The following is an 18,073-nucleotide window of genomic DNA, read 5'->3' as shown; positions in this document are numbered from 1 at the left end:
AAAGTGTGGAAGAAAAAGATGCACAACCAACCGAGAGAACCGCAGCTTTATGAGGATTGTCAAGCAAAATTGAATCAAGAATTTGAGTGATCTTCACAAGGAATGAACTGAGGCTGGGGTCAAGGCATCAAGAGCCACCACACACAGACGTGTCAAGGAATTTGGCTACAGTTGTCGTATTCTTCTTGTTAAGCCACTTCTGAACCACGGACAACGTCAGAGGTGTCTTACCTGGGCTAAGGAGAAGAAGAACTGGGGCCGGTTGCACCAGCTAGACGTAAAAAAGCTGGGTGTAAGCCCTACACTGTTGCAACGTCCAGCTTTACGATAAATATTTACACCTGTTGCACCAACTGAACCTACGATCAGGCGCAACTACGCCCGGTGTAGACAATGTGCGTCCACACTGACACATTCTCCCGCAGTTATAGATATAGCTGAGACGACGTTCACGCCGCAATGGCTACAACTACTAATATAGAATTGAATTGCTCAAGACATAACATGTGAAGCCACCGCGCCACGATTTCATTGAGTAAACATTTCCTAACAAGTCTGCGTTTTTATATCTGAAGGCTCCCTGCACATTCCCATGGCAGATTTCATGAAGGTTGAGTAAAATATAATAAATGTAATACAATGCTTCTCTCTAAAATTATTTTTTATAGCTTAGGCTACAATCAAGTTTATGTGCAATTAATGTTGTGACATGTTGTGTTTTACTAGCGTCTTTCTGTGGCTGAAAAAACACGTTTATAGTTTGTATTTTGTGAAAATATTTGAAAGCAAAATCTGATTGCTGATCTTTTATTTCTGATTAAAAGTAACAAAGCACAAAACGTATTGCGACTATTGGATGGCAGGCACACTACAAATAATGAATGGAATTAAAGACGTGAAATATTTCCAAGCATTTACACTGTCCTTCCAAGCAGATGTCAAACGGTTCAGTTTCTTTTAATAATCCCAGTCCATATGTAATATTTTACTGCATAATTATTACATGCTGTACAGAAATATATTTTGTATTCTATTACTGTCGACAGTGTGGTATAGGTTATATTCTACACCGAGCTTCGCGACTGATATCGCTTATCCTTCCCGAAAAGACCATAAACATTACAGTTCACGTCTGCAGTAAGAATTGAATAACAGACATGAATCCTAAAAACGAATGTCCGAGCAAATCATAAGTTTTCACTTTACACCTACCTCTGACTAGGCGTAAGATTTAGTCTCAGACGTAGCATACACCAAGATGGTGCAACAGGTATAAATTCTACGCACAACTTAAACTGCATTTTACGTCCGGCCTAGTCTTACGACCGGGTGTACGTCCAGCTGGTGCAACTGGCCCCTGGACTGTTGTATAGTGGTCCAAATACCTCTTTTCAGATGAGAGCAAGTTTTGTATTTCATTTGGAAACCAAAGTCTGGAGGAAGGGTGGAGAAGCTCATAGCCGAAGTTGCTTGAAGTCCAGTGTTAAGTTTCCACAGTCTGTGATGATTTGGGGTGCAATGTCATCTGCTGGTGTTGGTCCATTGTTTTTCTTGAAAACCAAAGTCACTGCACCCGTTTACTAAGAAATTTTAGTGCATTTGTATTATTCTGCTGACCAGCTTTTTGAAGATGCTGATTTCATTTTCCAGCAGGATTTGGCACCTGCCCACACTGCCAAAAGCACCAAGAGTTGGTTAAATGACGATGGTGTTGGTGTGCTTGACTGGCCAGCAAACTCACCAGACCTGAACCCCAGAGAGAATCTATGAGATATTGTCAAGAGAAAAATGAGATAGAAACAAGAGACCAAAAAATGCAGAGGAGCTGAAGGCCACTGTCAAAAAAACCTGGGCTTCCATTACACCTCAGCAGTGCCACAAACTGATCACCTCCATGCCACGCCGAATTGAGCCAGTAATTAAAGCAAAAGGAGCCCCTACCAAGTATTGAGTACATGTACAGTAAATGAACATACTTTCATGAAGGCCATCAATTCACTAAAAATGTTTTTTTTTATTATTATTATTATTATTGGTCTTATGAAGTATTCTAATTTGTTGAGATAGTGAATTGGTGGGTTTTTGTTAAATGTGAGCCAAAAGAAGAACTGTTTAGAACAAATTGTTCAAACTAAATTAAACACAACAGAAAGATGTCTTGAAATCACCCTAACAAAGTTTATAATGTATATATTACTAGAAGAAATTACTATACTAATAGTATAAACCATAAACCACAAGATCAACCAATGAAACATCAAGCTTCTAAAAGGTTTTGCAGTTTTTCTCAGTCGCTTTGGTGCATTTCTCAGTTCAGAAATGAAATTCTCAAAACTACTTGTTCAACATTCACATCATCTTGTCACTTGTGCACATCATTAAAACAGTTTCTCATTCTTTTGAACAAGTTGCGATTGCTTTGGTATGTTCATGCAAATGATTATGTACATTTATCTGCAGTTTCCAACATTATCAGTTGCTAATGTCATGTTGCTCAAAATGTATTATATAGTTCTCTGTGCAATAGTCTTACCCCTTAAAACATCTAGTCTTTAGTTTATCATATAAGCAATTAAATGCAAAATGGTTGATCTAGTTATCATAAACTTTCAAGCAAATTTTCTACACATTTCTATCAGACCCTTTGTAAATTTGTCAGGAATTGTGGAGGTGAATCTTGACTTGCACTAATGAAGAGAATGTAGATCAACCAATTATAAACCAGTTCTCTGAAATAGCTCAAAGGTGCATCTCATGAACCTTCAATTGGAAAGCATATAGACAGAGGACAGTCTCAGACTCAGTCGCTTTGGTGCATTTCTCAAATCAGAAATGAAATTCTCAAAACTATTTGTACAACGTCCACATCATCTAGTCATTTGTACACATCATAAAACCAGTTTCTCATTCTTTTGACAAAGTTGCGATGGCTTTGGTACATTCATGCAATTGATTATGTACATTTGTCTGCGTATTCCTACATTATCAGTTTCTAATGTCATGTTGCTCAAAATGTAATATATAGTTCTCTGTGCACTTCACTAATGAAGAGAATGTAGATCAGCTAATGATAAACCGGTTCTTTGAAGTTGCTCAAAGGTGCATCTCATGAACCTTCAATTGGTAAGCATACTGTATATAGACAAAGGACAACACAAGAGTTACAAATTCTGACACTGGATATTTCCTCTCTGTTGGCCTGGCAAATCAACAGTAGCTCTGTGGCCGATGACATTTCGACCACACCTTCTGCTTTTGGTCAAGTTGAAGCCAGCTTCATTCACATATATGATGTTGTGAGATGGTTCACTTGACTCCAATTCCACATTGCATTGTAAGATTCATTGTGATGTAGACGAAAATCTGTGGGCCAACTGACTGGCACATCAGGAGGTGTAGACACACTGAACTACAATTCCTACAGCAAAAAAGGGGTGTTTCCTGTGTTTGCCTTTACAATTTTGGATTTTTGCCTTTGTGCCCTTAATTATTTTCTATATCACAATGACGTTGTAATGTTTTTTTTGTTTTTTGTTTTTTTTTGTCAGACCACTAGCAAAGTGTAACTGTGAATCCTATCCAGTCTCTTTCAATCAGTATCCCACACAGTAATGTGTAAATTAGTACTTTTTAAATGGATATATGAAATGGATATATGGCATACAAGAAGTGCAGCTTTCTGGATTTTAATACAGTAACTTTCATCCAAACTGTTGCCATAGTTACTAACAGAGTGCACTATAAATATTGAAAACATAACTAAGCATTTTGAACAGAAGCAGGTGTTGTCAGACATATCAAAGAGGCTTATTCGAGTCTGATGAATAAAAAAGGCCTCATGCTGTTGCACAAGGTATGTGCAGACAGTTCCTGTCCTTGTCTGATGATTGGCTGTGCCAAGTTGTTGTAAAATACTCTATAAACACACACCTGTGACTATAAACACCAGTATTACTGCACCACTGCATTGGTTTCTTGCTACTTCTGTGTGTTGCTTGGTAACTCTTCTGCTAAACATTACTGGAGAACTTCACATTCTGCTTCATCGTTCTAAAATCACTATAAACCATGGCTTTGTTGGGCTTATTGCTGTATGCACAAGGCTTATTCACGAGTGCATAATTTAATTAAAGGAAGGCCGCATGAATCTGTTAAGCCTCTTAATTTTCAACAATTTAGTTCATTAGGGAAGAACACAGTAATAATCCTTAAACAATCCTTTATTTAGTCATATTTCTCAGAGTGTACCCCCCCCCCACCATGTTTCATGGCTTGAATCTGTGCCTTACCTGAACCAGAAGAGTGATGGGCCCATTTTTGTCCACCTCCAGAATCTCTCCGTTCTTTGTTCCTACAAGAATATGCCCATGACCCAAAGATATGGCACGAATGGAGGGGTTGTCCTCTAAAAGCAAACCTGCAGGAAGGGACGTGTTATAAATAAACACCCATCCATGACCTTGGCTTTTCTATTTATTAAACACACTGAATGTTCTTTGAGAATGCATGGAGGTTTTTGTCCTGAATGGTTTAATAGCACAAGTTATTCACACTTGAAGCTACACTGCAAAAACAGTTTCTTAGATACATAGATAGACAGATATCCTCACCTTTGGAGCCTGGGGCCAGCACCGCTCGTTTTATGGCATATGTCTTGAGGCATCTCTCAAACGTGTCGTCCCACAAAGCCACTATTCCATCCTTTCCACCAGTCACAAAACCCTTAGTAACAACACATTCACCTTATATTTCTGAAATATTTAAAGGGATAGTAACTCAATCTTATTTCCTATTTGAAGCTAAATCTGATACCTTCTCCAGGGCGTGCATGCTAAAAACAGGCCCATCGTGAGCTTTGACGGTTTTCACCAGGAACATGTCTCTCCAGATGCAGATGTCTCCAGCGCAGGTTCCTGAGAACACCATTTCTTCCGTCCAGCCGTATACTGCGCTCATCATTGTTTCGGTTTTTCCCATGCTGCCCTTCTTTCCAATCAGTCCACCACCTGAGAACAACAAAGGTTTGTGAGATGATCTCTGACAGGGGAAGTGTAGTGATTCACATACTCCACAAGACATGCACAAGATGTCCACGTAAATCCGTATAAATTTGAAAACACATATTTTCCTTTTGTACACATTAATACACCTTCCAGTAAAAAATTTGTTTATGAAGATGTTCTCCCAAGTGGATACATTTGAAAACACTGTTTTCATGTGTGGACTGTAAAACTAACATATTCAATAAAGATGATGCACATTTAGTCATATGCTTCAAAAATGTATCTAAGTTTGTGCCACAATGTTGTGCCTGCTATTCACTTTGCCCAAAATAATGTTGCTAAAGATAAGCGTTACTTTGGAGAATCTTCATATTTCATTTCTGCAAAGCTGACAGAATATTTACTCACAATTGCTATTCTGTGGCAAAAGATGATGACAAAGATCTGCTAAAAATGGGTAAGCTTTACAGAAGACAATGTTGTCAAAAATGATCCTGTTCACACAGATCTGTGAAAATGACTTAACATGCTGTATTATGCATGCTATAGCAGTAGTTGGCAATGTCATGTAAACACATAATACTCATGTGCATGACATTGTTTTCACACACTTGTGTTTTTGTAGTTTACAATGAGACAATAATGGTATAGTTTTCAAAAACATACACATACGCAATTATGCCAAGAAATGCTGTTGTCATGTAAATGCATATTTTATGCCAAAATGCATAAAAAGTTATACATTTCTGGTAAAAATGGCGTTGTGTAAATTCCCCCTAATACCACACATGGAATGTTAATTTTGAGTGCGACCTGTGTCGCATGAAAGAGTGACTTTTGGAAAACACATTTTGGATGGAGCATTTTGAAATGAAAGCACCATTTTCAAATATATCCGGATTCATGCGGACATAGCCATAGTCTTACCTGCTCTATGCCAAAACTTCATGTGTTTCACTCCAGCGGTTATCAGTTTGTCTGGCATATACGGGTTGATTTTAATGACAAATATTTTGTCTTTACTTCCCCTGTAAATAAAAAGAGAGACATTTATGTTGTAAAATGTATTTGGGATTCTTTTGCTGGCACCAAAAAGGATGAATTGAACAGCCCTCAATCTTATTTAAGAGTTTAAAGATTTGCAGTCGGCACTGTAGGGCTGTAATTGACCTGTCTGCTGTGTTGTTTCCACTGTCTGAGTGCCGGTGGGGAATTTAGCAGCACGGGGGACAGTGGCTGACTGCGATTTTGCATTAGGCCCGATGTGGAGCGGGCAGAGCACTGAGCAGTGACTGCACTGTCAGGCTCTATTTACTTCCACCCGCACAAGCATCCTCTCTACCAGAGAAAGCCCCAGGGAGGAGTCAGCTGGAGCTCTGCACTACCTATGAACTCAAGAGCATCCAAACAGGGGAATACAAATGCTTCAGACTCTAAGAGCAGGTATGCACTCACTGAAACCTTGCTATATTACCGCAGTAGACTAAACCATGAGAGGATGTGCATTACAGTGTTTTACAGTGTTTAGCAACAGCTGTTTTACACAAAATTTGGACAATAGGTTGCCATCACATTCCAAGAACATTGTGCATGCTTGCCAGAGCTTTTCTGTGTAATACTTAAGGTTAGTAATAATAATGTTTTGAACATGGTTAATACAGATTTTAAAAAACAGAACTTGTGTTAAGCAAGTTTTAAAGTTGACCCATTAATATTAGGAAAAATAAAATATTATAAATACGTGCAACTCTCATGTTTTCTGACCAGTTTAAATGTAAGTAATTGTTCCTTTTTTATTTAGTTATTTATTTATTTATTTAACATATTTTCTCTGAAATATTCTACGGAACCTTGCGGCTCACTGTGTGGGATTTTAAAAGAACACAACACATTTAAATGATTTAAATACATTTAAATGAACACAACACAGTGAATAAATAAATAACAAAATACAATTTTAATTAACATCTAACACAGTATGTTGTGACAGAAGGATAAAACAACCCCTTAGTTAACATAAACCAGCCGTATCATGAAAATCACTCCGTAGGGAGAGAAAAGGACAGCAGTGGGTTTCACGATTCTCCCCAAGGATAATGATCATGCTGTGACAGAGATTGATAAACAGGGTTATGTCACGAAGAAGTGTTGAGACACTCATTTGCTATAATGGATTGATGCCAATATATTTTAGATGACATACATAAACATGACAAAACAAGAAAGTTTATCTGGGAAAAGTATTTCAAAGTATTAAAAAGTGTCATTAAAACTTGGTGAAGAAAGCACAACTTTTCTTTTAAATCCCCAAGAAACAGTTTGACGAATGCAATTTACTTTTAATCTATTTCTGTTGAAACAGACATTTGGAATGGGAGAAATCAAATTGCTTGTCTGTTTTTTAAACAGCCAATAGGGGGTTAGTTTACACCACATATTCGCTTCTAGTTATTGCTAGTCAATTTTATACAGTAGGCAATACTGCAAGAGGGAATTCATTCTAGGTAAAATTTTATTGGACAGATATTTTTGAGTGATTTTGAGTATTTTCCTTTAAGATAATTACTGTGACTTTCACATGCTTATATCTGCCAAAAGCTTTTAGGCGCACACTAGCACATCATTTGCCCCAAGCAAACAAACTTGGACTACAACTTTAATGAAACAAAGCAGGTATTATTCACTCACCGGATGGTGGAGAGCTTCTCTCCTTTCCTCCACTCCCAAAGGACAATGGTATGATTGTCATCCAGACCCACTGAAGCCAGCCTCTTCCCATCCGCTGCAATGACAGACATCATACAGCTCTGATTATACTCAACATCAGCTAAATAAAGGCATGTATATCATGTAATGATTTTATACCATCTCCACCCTGCTAACAATGAAACAAGATGTCTCAAGTAATACAATGTGACAGCATCGCTCCAGTGGAAATTTCAATTGGATGGCATCTAATGAGAATAATCATTTATGCTTAGGCCCATGACATTGACAGATACTAGGAGGCTCTGTTGCTTTAGCTTTGCCAAGAGAAGCTCTTCTATACACCTGACCCTTTGATTTTAAACACGAAATTTGTCTCGTTTAACAGATTATAAATCATTTCACAAAGAATGTTTCAGCGATTTCAGAATCAATACATAAAAAAATAAATGTGATCTGTGGTTTTACATATTAGCCACATGGACTATTTCTGCATAAATGGGACGTTTATAGCAAGAATAATCTGCAAAATGGACAAGAATATGTGGTAAAGTCTGAATGTACAAGATCAACAGGCTTTCTGCAGCTTACACAGTCAAGGCCAAGTCATGGGATTGATTCCCAAGGAATGCAATAACTAATAAAAGTGTGTATACCTTAAATGCAATGTAAGTCACGTTGGATAAGAGTATTTGCCGAATGCATACATTTAATAGAAATCAGAATATGGAGAACCTGCTCAGTTAAGTTTGCTATGAAATCCACTGTTACAAATCTTATTCAGAGCTGTTACAGATAGAAAAAATGTCATATTCTGAGTGTCAAACAGTTCATGCCTCACTGTTAAGAAAATATATATAAAAAAAAGGATTCTAAAAAAATATATATTCCTTTTGATTCTGTGTTCCACTCAAAGCTTCCTTTCTTTTACACAAAGTACAACACACACACACACACACACACAAAAGGTGGCTGACCTATTTTTTCCAGACTGGAAATACTATTCTATTCATCCTTTGATTCAGACCATGAGTCATACTATTTTAGATGTGTCAGAAAGTGGAGCTATTTATTTGTTCATTTTAGTATTTGAAGGATCATTTTAATCTCCTAGACTCTTCTTTTTGTAGTATACTTTGGCTGTTCACTCCACTTCACCATTTTCACTTCATAAAGAATATACACTATAATTCAAAAGTTTGGGGTCAGTAGGAATTTTTTAACTTAAGAAATGAATACCAATTTTTATCGAGGATGCATTAAATTGACATGAAATATTGACATGAATCAGTTGACATGAAAAAGTGAAGTTCTATTCATCTTTAATAAACTCAATATTAATCAATAGTAATAGTTATGTTGCCACTAATAATCGGGAGACCAGACTTGACCTCAGGGTGGGGCTTTTTTTCATACCTGAGAAGTCAAGTGCACACACACCAAACTGGTGGAATCCTTTAAGAACAGACAATGGCTTCAAAAACTCTGTTTCCCATACATGAATAGAAGAATCACGGCCCACCTGGATAAGAAACAAACACAGATGTTAATGTGCCCTGACCATAAGCTGAACTAAAGTGATTTTTATCTATTCAGTAGAGAAACATCTCTGCTCTGTGTGCTGTGACAAAGACAGACGTTTGTGCAGCTGACTGTACCTGGCCTGTGGCTACATAGTCTTTGACGGGGTGGATGGCCAGACAGAGGATGTCATCATCATGGCCCAGGTAAAAGCGCTGTGTGTTCTGCTGTCTGTTGTACACCACTCCCACAGCCGCCACATGATACACAATCTCACCGGTCTGAGTGTAGAAGAGGTTACTTCTGCAGTCATAACCTCTGTAACTGAAACACACATTTAAACACACACATATTATAAATGTCTCCTCAACCATAGCTCATCCTATACCCTATACTAAAGTCACTTGCATGCATGGATGGACATATCTATCTGAATGTAGTTGTATTGAAGCGAATTTGAATGTTTTCAAATCTTCCGAATCCATTCACCAAAACAGTTTTCTCTGTAATGACATAACTAAGCCAGTAGGTGGCGACAAGTGAATGCTTTTTTTTAATCATGAGCGAGCCACTGAATAAGGCACTTAACTGACTTGTTAAAAAAACTTTTTTTTTTTCCTTTTTTTTTTAACGAATGAAACAAGTCTTATTATACTTTATTAAAAATCTGTCATTCTGTCACCGGAACATTATGACATTTTGATGAGGTCATGGATGATGCACAGATGAATTGTTCACAATAAGATCTATAATGTGTATTAAGACTTTGAGCATTGAGATACAACTGCAGAGGATAACTTGTATCAAGCTTTAGAAAAGCAACACAGGCCTAAATACATTTCATGATGTCCTTTCATCATTTTAATTGTTTATGATCATCGTACTTTTTCATAATTTTTCAGTCTCCGCTTACAGCACTGTAAATGTATTAGTGTTGTTTCTACTTATTTCAATAAATGGACAAATAGATAGAGACAAACAAATGGGATTTTATCCTGTGACCTAAATTGCCTTGCTTCTGTAAACCACTGAGTAACCTCATCTAAATATTTTCCTCAGCATCATCTCTTCATCCTCTAAGAGAGGCAGGCTGATGTTGAAGGTATTGGTAACGTCAAAAAAAACATCAACCTGGAGACAACCTTCATAAGATCTGTGAACTGACAGCAACTGCTCTATAAGGGTGACTAAAGTTCATCTTTGGGACTGAAACTGGCACTTGCCAGATCTGTGTTATGCATATCTTTAGCTAAATAAACTTTTGATTTGCAGGTGCATAAATAAATAATGAAAAATAAATGGAGACCTCTTTACACTGTGTCTACACCAGATGTGTGGTCTATTCGAAATTAAATCACTCCCATTACAATCCCCATAGGTTTATTTACACATATCATGCTTTGAATTTTAATCTTTCTGCATTAAAATAGTATGTTTCTGGCTTTTATTTTATTTAGTGCTCTCAAACGATAAAAAAAGGGCAGCTAATAATCACATATTATTCTAAATTAATCACAATAAATTGCATATTAATATAATATATTTATATTGCACATTGAATCTCCAAATTAATGTAGAAACAACATAAAGTTGGTCTATTTTAAATATGTATTTAATATAATATTATATTACTCTGTTTTATAATAATTATTAACAAAAAAAATCTGTGAAAAAAAGCAGGTCACAGTGGTCAAGCTGTTTGTAACATGGTAACTGGTTTGTGTACAAACTGTACACTATGTTTATGTTTGGGAGACAGATTTTGGAGAGTTATGATTTGTTTGCCATCTGTTCAGAACTTTTGAGAGCTCCTCAAATAACAAACCACGATGGCTGTCAATGCTGTTTGGGATCTGTTGAAGCACTTACCCGTGTATAAAGTGCAACCTCAATCCACTGGCTGGAGCTCTTTCCCTTTTCTTCATAGCCATGGCACGATGCTTCTCCTTACACTGCTCTTTAAGCTGAGGTAGATCTTCTTTGTAAACCTGGACCAAAAACCTTCATCATAAATCTCCCTAAACACACAACTGAGGCAAATGTGTTAAGGAATTCAGACCCATGAGAGGACCTGCTCTCAGGTTTTGATGAACATATGTATTAAACAACCTGTCGTCGGTAAGTAAGTTGGGTCTCCTGTTCGATTTCAGAGTCCATCTCAGGCACGTCTGACTGATCCGAGTCAGATTCCTCGCTGTGTGAGTCTACTAATGTCTCTGTAAGACAGAAAAGGCAAAACAGTTGAACTCCTGTGCTGATTATGCATTCCACTCAAGTAAAACAAATAAATGAATTAACAAATTAGCAACTATTCCATTTATCATGATCTCCTGAGAAACCCTGAGTAGCTTAGTCATTTCTAAGTGCTGCCCCTCCTCTTTATAGATTTATCACTAAGAAAACTGCTGATGGCTAAGAAACAGAACTGTCAACGTGAGCAGTGAGAAATCCATTAGGAAAATGAACAGCGACATGGTAGACTGAGTAGCAACATGGGAAGAAAAAGTAGAATCAATTTGCATCAGTAAAACAGTGCTTTGCTTATATAATCCAGAACAGCCATTGCCTTGACATTTATTTGTTTCTTCAATAGATTTTCAGATCAGTTTTTCAGATTTACATTTTTCAAAAGATCAGTTTGTTTTGACAGTTCATTTAAATGAACAAGTTTGATGATTTCTTCAGTTAGCATTTTACCAAGTTTTTTACAGAAATATCTAAGTGTCACTTAGTTTTATATTTTAACATTAGACCAATGTATGTTTTTACTAGGGTTTTTTATAGTGTAAATTTGTCCTAATTGTATAACTGCTCAGAGTGCAACAAAATTATCTACTAATTGAAATACTTAACCTTCTTTTAAAAAAGTACTTATTACAGAATTATATACTTAAGTGCGAACTGAATGTAATGTTTTCTGACAGTTAACTGCATGTTACATGCAATTAAATGAAAATGTATTCAATTTATATGAACTTAAAGACAATAGAGTGCTTTTTTTTGTCCCAAGTAGGACTTAGGTACATCTTTATATTTCATAATTACTTTTATTGTCTTTAAAATATGGTAACAGTGTACTGAAAAATTTATTGACAAGCATTACTTTAATGTAATTTCTAATAAAAGTTTTATGTCATGCATTTAAATATATTTGTAACTACACATTTAAAGTCGCGATTCGGTACATTTAAAATATATTAATTATAAATGTAATATTGAATAACAATACAGTGTACTTTTTTAAAGAACGACAAAAGATTATTATAAACAAAGATTTATGTACATAAATATAATGTACTTTAAGGTAAAACTTTTAATTTGACAATTACATTACAATGCACACTTTTTAAAAGTGTCCTTAAAGTTGCATTTTGTTTCAATAATACATTATCTTATTTATTTTTATACTTGTATACTATACTTGACAGACAGGCAGATAGGTAGACAGACAGATAGATAGAGAGAGAGAGATAGATAGACAGATAGATACATTGATTCACACCTTGAGGAGCTATATGAAGAGTTTCTTTTGACTTCCTTTCAGGGACAAACTTCCACTGGAACACTGAATGATCGGCTCCACCAATAGTAATCACCCACTGATAATCATGTGACCATCTGACATTGGTTATGTGTGCTGAGTGTCCTAAATATTTTTTAAACTTAGCACCTAGAGATGTAAAAAAGACAAACTGGGTAAGCAAATAATGATATGATGTCATTAACAAAAATGAGACCAAGAGAAAAAAGAGGACCAACCTTTTCTTACACATGGGTACCGAAATAATTTAACTAATCCATAATCGTCTGCTGTAACTAAAACTTGACTATTGAAGTTGGCATCTACAGAGTTGATGTCATTGATATCAGAGTATTTAGGCCAGATCCCGTTCACCTCTGGCCCGAGGACACAAGTCCATGAGGACCACTGGACAAGCTTCAGTTCTTCCCTGTTGGTCACTTCCTTACCACCTAAACACAAACAATACCAAAATCAGTTGAAATGATCTTATCCAATCCGAGGCATAAATACTAGCAATACATAATTCTAAGAGAGTACAGAGCTCTTACTGGGCATCCTGTAGAAGAGCCGCCGACCGTTGCCATCATTGGTCTGTAGATACTTGCTGTCAGTGGACCAATCCATGTGTGTGATGAAGCTACTGGAGCCCACGCATTCGCCCACCTTCTTGTATCGCTGCACAACGCCGTAGATGTCCACAGAGTTATCATTAGAGCCCACGGCTAGGTGCGCTCCGTCAGGGGAGTACTTCAGCTCATGGATAGCCTCTTTACGGTCCTTAATGTGGACAACCTCCGTCATGTCCCTGCAAAATGAGTACATGTCTAACAAATTTGCATATTTTGCTTATTTTAGATTGCTTTGGACCAGGGATACTCAAACTGCATAGCTCAGGGGGCACTTTTAGAAAGTGCAGAGTGACCAGGGGCCTTTGAGTAAAATTATCTGGTAACAGTAATAGATGCTTGATGTTGGTGAATACTTGATTGTTTTTAAAAATGTGGAGTAACCAACAAATAGTAACCAACTGTCTTAGACCAGCCTCATATTTAAATCACCGTAATCATCAAAACAATAATTGCCTTTTAGTTTTTACAGTTGAAGTCAAAAGTTTACATCCCCCTTTCATAATCTGCAAAATGTTCATTATTTTACAAAAAAAATGAGAGGGATCATACAAAATGCATGCTATTTTTTTATATAGTACTGCCCTAAATAAGATATTTCACATAAAAGATATTTACATATAGTCTAAAAGAGAAAATAATAGTTGAATTTATAAAAATGACACCTTTCAAAAGTTTACATACACTGGATTCTTAATACTGTGTTGTTACCTGAATGATCCACAGCTGTGTTTGTGTGTGTTTGTGTGTGTTTGTGTGTGTGTTTAGTGATAGTTGTTAATGAGTCCCCAGTTAAACTGCCTACTGTTCTTCAGAAAAATCCTTCAGGTCCCACAAATTCTTTGGTTTTGCAGCATTTTTATGTATTTGAACCCATTCCAACAATGACTGTATTATTTTGAGATCCATCTTTTCACACTGAGGACAACTGAGGGACTCACATGCAACTATTACAGAAGGTTCAAATGCTCACTGATGCTCCAGAAGGAAAAGCCATTCATTAAAAGCTGGGGGTTGAAAACTTTTGAACAGAATGAAGATGTGTACATTTTTCTTATTTTGCCTAAATATCACATTTTTTTTTAATTTAGTGAATATTTAAGTCCATAAATAAATGATGCCCATAAAAAAACTAAAATTAAATTACAAATACAATATTATAGTATTTAATCATCAAAGTATTAATAAATACTATAATATATATATATATATATATATATATATATATATATATATATATATATATATATATATATATATATATATATATATACATACAGTATATAGGCCTTATATTTAATGACTGTTTAATAACAATAGCAAGCATAAGATCCTTTGTGTAAAGGTCTTCTTTTATTTTTTGATGAGTAGACTGTAGCCTAAGACTATCCTACATTTTGAAATTAACTCACTGTACATTTTTTTATGGTTTTTAAAGATGGTACAATGTTATATCATAATGTTATTGTTGTTTTACCTCCTCCTTTTATCTCATTTTACAATTACATTCAGTTCGCAATCCGTCCCTTTGCGCCACCTGGCAGTAGTTTCATGAATGAATTTAACACGCGTTTGATTTGCATTTAAGTAGTTTGACCTGCGGCGGCCATTTTGGTTGTCTACCATCTGTATATATATATATACTATAATATAATATATATAGTATTTATTATAAATAAATAACATTAAAATAACACTGCCTGTCATAAAAGGACAAAGTTTCAAACTGGTTTTGTATTTTTCCTCCATATTGTTTGCTGCACATGGCAAGCAGTTTTCAAATATTAATAAGAAGTGAAGCAGTTTTGATAAGCTTGTGGTAGGCTAAATTTGACAAGTGTCCCTGCTCTAGACAATCTGTTCTGCTGTGTTTTGCCTGAGTGCATCACCTGACTCTCAGCACTGTGAAGGATCCATCTTTCATGCCCAGAGCGAGGTGGATTCCGTCCGTACTAACAGCAGCACAGCGTATAGGCTCCTCCATGTTGCAGCGTGCTATTAGCGCATGATCTACAAGACTCCAGATCCTCCGATTCAAAAAGAAAAAGAGGAAGTAATAACCCATAAAGATACACAAATTAGTGCACTGAATATTAAAGTTCATGTTCTTAATAGCCTTCATCTAATCTGAGGTTAATACACTCACTGATGAAAACTCTATTGCTCGGAGGTTTCATTACAGCTCATGACACATGAAGTGTGTAATGTCAATTACTGTAAATTTTCCATGCCACTAGCATATATAAACGGAACTGCATAAGTAATCCCTTGTGAAAAACAAATGTGCCTTAGTGAAAAATAAATAATGTGCTAAAATGTATTTAAAATACATTTATTTTATGCTAAGTAAACTACAAATAAATGTATATATTTATTTTCTTAATAAAAATACCCTGTAATTGTACTTTTAGTATATTAAACTGGTATACTTAAAGTCTACTAAAGTGGAACGGCTAATTTTGTACTTAACTGACTTTAATTGTGTGGAAGTAGTGCTGAAGTCCAACTAACGATATACTGAAGTATATTTGATTGTGCTGAAGTGGAACTATTGCGAGTATAATGCAGGTACACTTTGAAAATCTTGCATTTAAAGACCAATATTATTCAAAGATGATACAATCCATCCTCATCAATAGTGATATTAAAACACATTTTAGGCTTAATGTTAAGAAATGTGCATTGTGCGCATTAAATACTACTCCCACTAAAGTTTAATTATAATTTTATATTACTAGGTCTCAAACAATTTGTCAGTAAATACGTTAATAGATTTGAAATACAGAGTTCTGGCATGAAACTCTAGATGGCGCAGTCCAATAGGTCTAATTCAATCGGACCTAAAGATATCATTATCACATAGCACAGCTGATTGGTTCTCACCTGTATTGGTAGCCAATAAGCTCTCTGCTCAACATTCAAATATATGACTAGTGCTTGCTGTAGCAGTTTGCAGCTTGCTTCAGAAACAGCGAAATCAACGTTGAAGATAAGTGAATGCTCTTCTAATCCATATCGCTGTGTGTATTGTGTGGTCTGTCTAATTTAATTAAAAAATTAGCAACCATAATCAAGTTTAGACTAAGTGTCATGTTAGCAGTTTGCATTACATGCAGGAGTGAAATAGTAAGCGTATTGGCAGCAGCATTTAGCATCCTTGTTTATACAGCTGGAGCAAAACTCTGTTTAGAGCATATTTAATCGTTTTGATGACACACCGCTAGTAACGGACATGAAAGCATATTGTGTATGCATTTCAACAGGGGTTCGCCATATACATCACCGTTATCTCGATGTTTACGTTCATTATTTCTAAGGTCGATGTTTTTCATTAAGAATGAGTGTGTGGTTGATTTCAGCTGCACGCAGCATCAGAAGCACGTGCTTATCACAGTCATATCAATGACAGTGTTGGGAGAGAAGAGAAATAGGAATTATCGCTGAAGATCACTATCTACGCCTTTTATAGTCCCGAGTGAAATGAATTATGGGTAGTGTAGTTCGGAGAAATTTGCTCTTGCTGTGCTGTGTAGTTCAGAATACGGAGAAAGAACAATTATATTCTGCTTTTATTTCAGTTAATTCAGGTCAGTCCACCCAGGGGTTTTTGTGCGCTGTAACTCTATCTGCATGAAAGAGTAAAATGGCATGCATCACCTAACTTTGTCCGTCTCATCATTGCACGAACATGAATTAATGAGCTGTTACACTGCCTCTGGGACTGAGGAAGTGGAGAAAGTAACAGCAGTTATTAGGGGTGTGACGAGACACTTAACCCACAAGACGAGACTGGGTTCACGAGAACGAAATGAGATTTTTAGACTTTTAAAAAGAAATCCTCAGTGATGAAATATATCGAAATATATCTTTAATTCAACTGAAAAACACAAATTGCAAAAAAAAAATTAGGTGTATTTTGAAATCAACTTGTACTTTTTGAAAGTAAAATTCTTTTGTTATTATTTTTTTTAATTAATTATATGCATGTATAATAGAGCTTGTAGATTATGGATGAATTGTTCTGGATAAATTGAGAATCATGTTTTTTTATATATAAATTGGAGATCACAATTCTCTCACGATTCTGAAGAAAAATAGATTAGAAAACTAAACAAAATAACATAATTTACTGGTGGTTCTGACAAAATGTTCATTTTTTTTGTATTTTTATATATTTATTTGTTAATTTTGTAAAAAAAAAAAAAAAAAATCAGTGAAGAAGTCAGTGTCTCAATTCATAAAGCCATGTTTCACAGTTGGAATCTCCTGAATGAATGATTCAATGACAAATACTTTTTTTAAACAGACAGTTGTCGCCACCTACTGGTGGAAGAGGATAAGCGTTACATTACTTACAAGTGTTAGGATACTTTCATTTTGATCGCTATTGTAGAGAATAAGTGTTTATACCCAAACTATAAACATTTATCCCAGTACTTATTTTATTTAAATGTCTGTAACACAGAAATAATGATGTATGGTTGAAAAGACTGTTTGTGTTGCTCTTTCTGGATCAGCATCAGCATGAATGATTCATTAACATGGGCAGCAAAAAACATGCTTCTCAAGCTCCACTGATTGTCACGATGTGAAACAGTCATAATGGACATAACTGAATCGTTGTCATTCAAGAATAAGACTGCGTGTGTGTTTGAATCAAGATCGCGTTCTTTAAAGGATTAATCGTGTAGCTC

The 18,073-nt window shown here is 35.8% G+C and overlaps 1 protein-coding gene across 3 annotated transcripts in view; it reads right to left on the bottom strand.

Moving 5' to 3' along the window:
• LOC109083672 (echinoderm microtubule-associated protein-like 5) overlaps positions 1–18,073 on the bottom strand; it is an 83,269-nt gene that overhangs the window by 21,001 nt on the left and 44,195 nt on the right. For all 3 annotated transcript variants that reach the window (XR_006156878.1, XM_042742805.1, XM_042742806.1), the window contains 13 exons: positions 15,269–15,406; positions 13,302–13,558; positions 12,990–13,202; positions 12,733–12,900; positions 11,340–11,446; positions 11,100–11,218; positions 9,368–9,554; positions 9,126–9,231; positions 7,692–7,785; positions 5,931–6,031; positions 4,813–5,006; positions 4,611–4,722; positions 4,290–4,417 (listed from right to left, as the gene is read on the bottom strand). Coding sequence is in view for 2 of the 3 variants with exons in the window: in XM_042742805.1 (XP_042598739.1) it covers positions 4,290–4,417; positions 4,611–4,722; positions 4,813–5,006; positions 5,931–6,031; positions 7,692–7,785; positions 9,126–9,231; positions 9,368–9,554; positions 11,100–11,218; positions 11,340–11,446; positions 12,733–12,900; positions 12,990–13,202; positions 13,302–13,558; positions 15,269–15,406 (1,924 nt within the window). In the remaining variant the exon portion in view is untranslated. The remainder of the gene's footprint in view (positions 1–4,289; positions 4,418–4,610; positions 4,723–4,812; positions 5,007–5,930; positions 6,032–7,691; positions 7,786–9,125; positions 9,232–9,367; positions 9,555–11,099; positions 11,219–11,339; positions 11,447–12,732; positions 12,901–12,989; positions 13,203–13,301; positions 13,559–15,268; positions 15,407–18,073) is intronic.

Source organism: Cyprinus carpio, chromosome B17 (assembly GCF_018340385.1).
Source record: "Cyprinus carpio isolate SPL01 chromosome B17, ASM1834038v1, whole genome shotgun sequence".
NCBI lineage: Eukaryota > Metazoa > Chordata > Actinopteri > Cypriniformes > Cyprinidae > Cyprinus > Cyprinus carpio.
The sequence above is the reverse complement of the archived record's forward strand: the minus strand, read 5'-3'. Positions and strand labels throughout refer to the sequence as shown.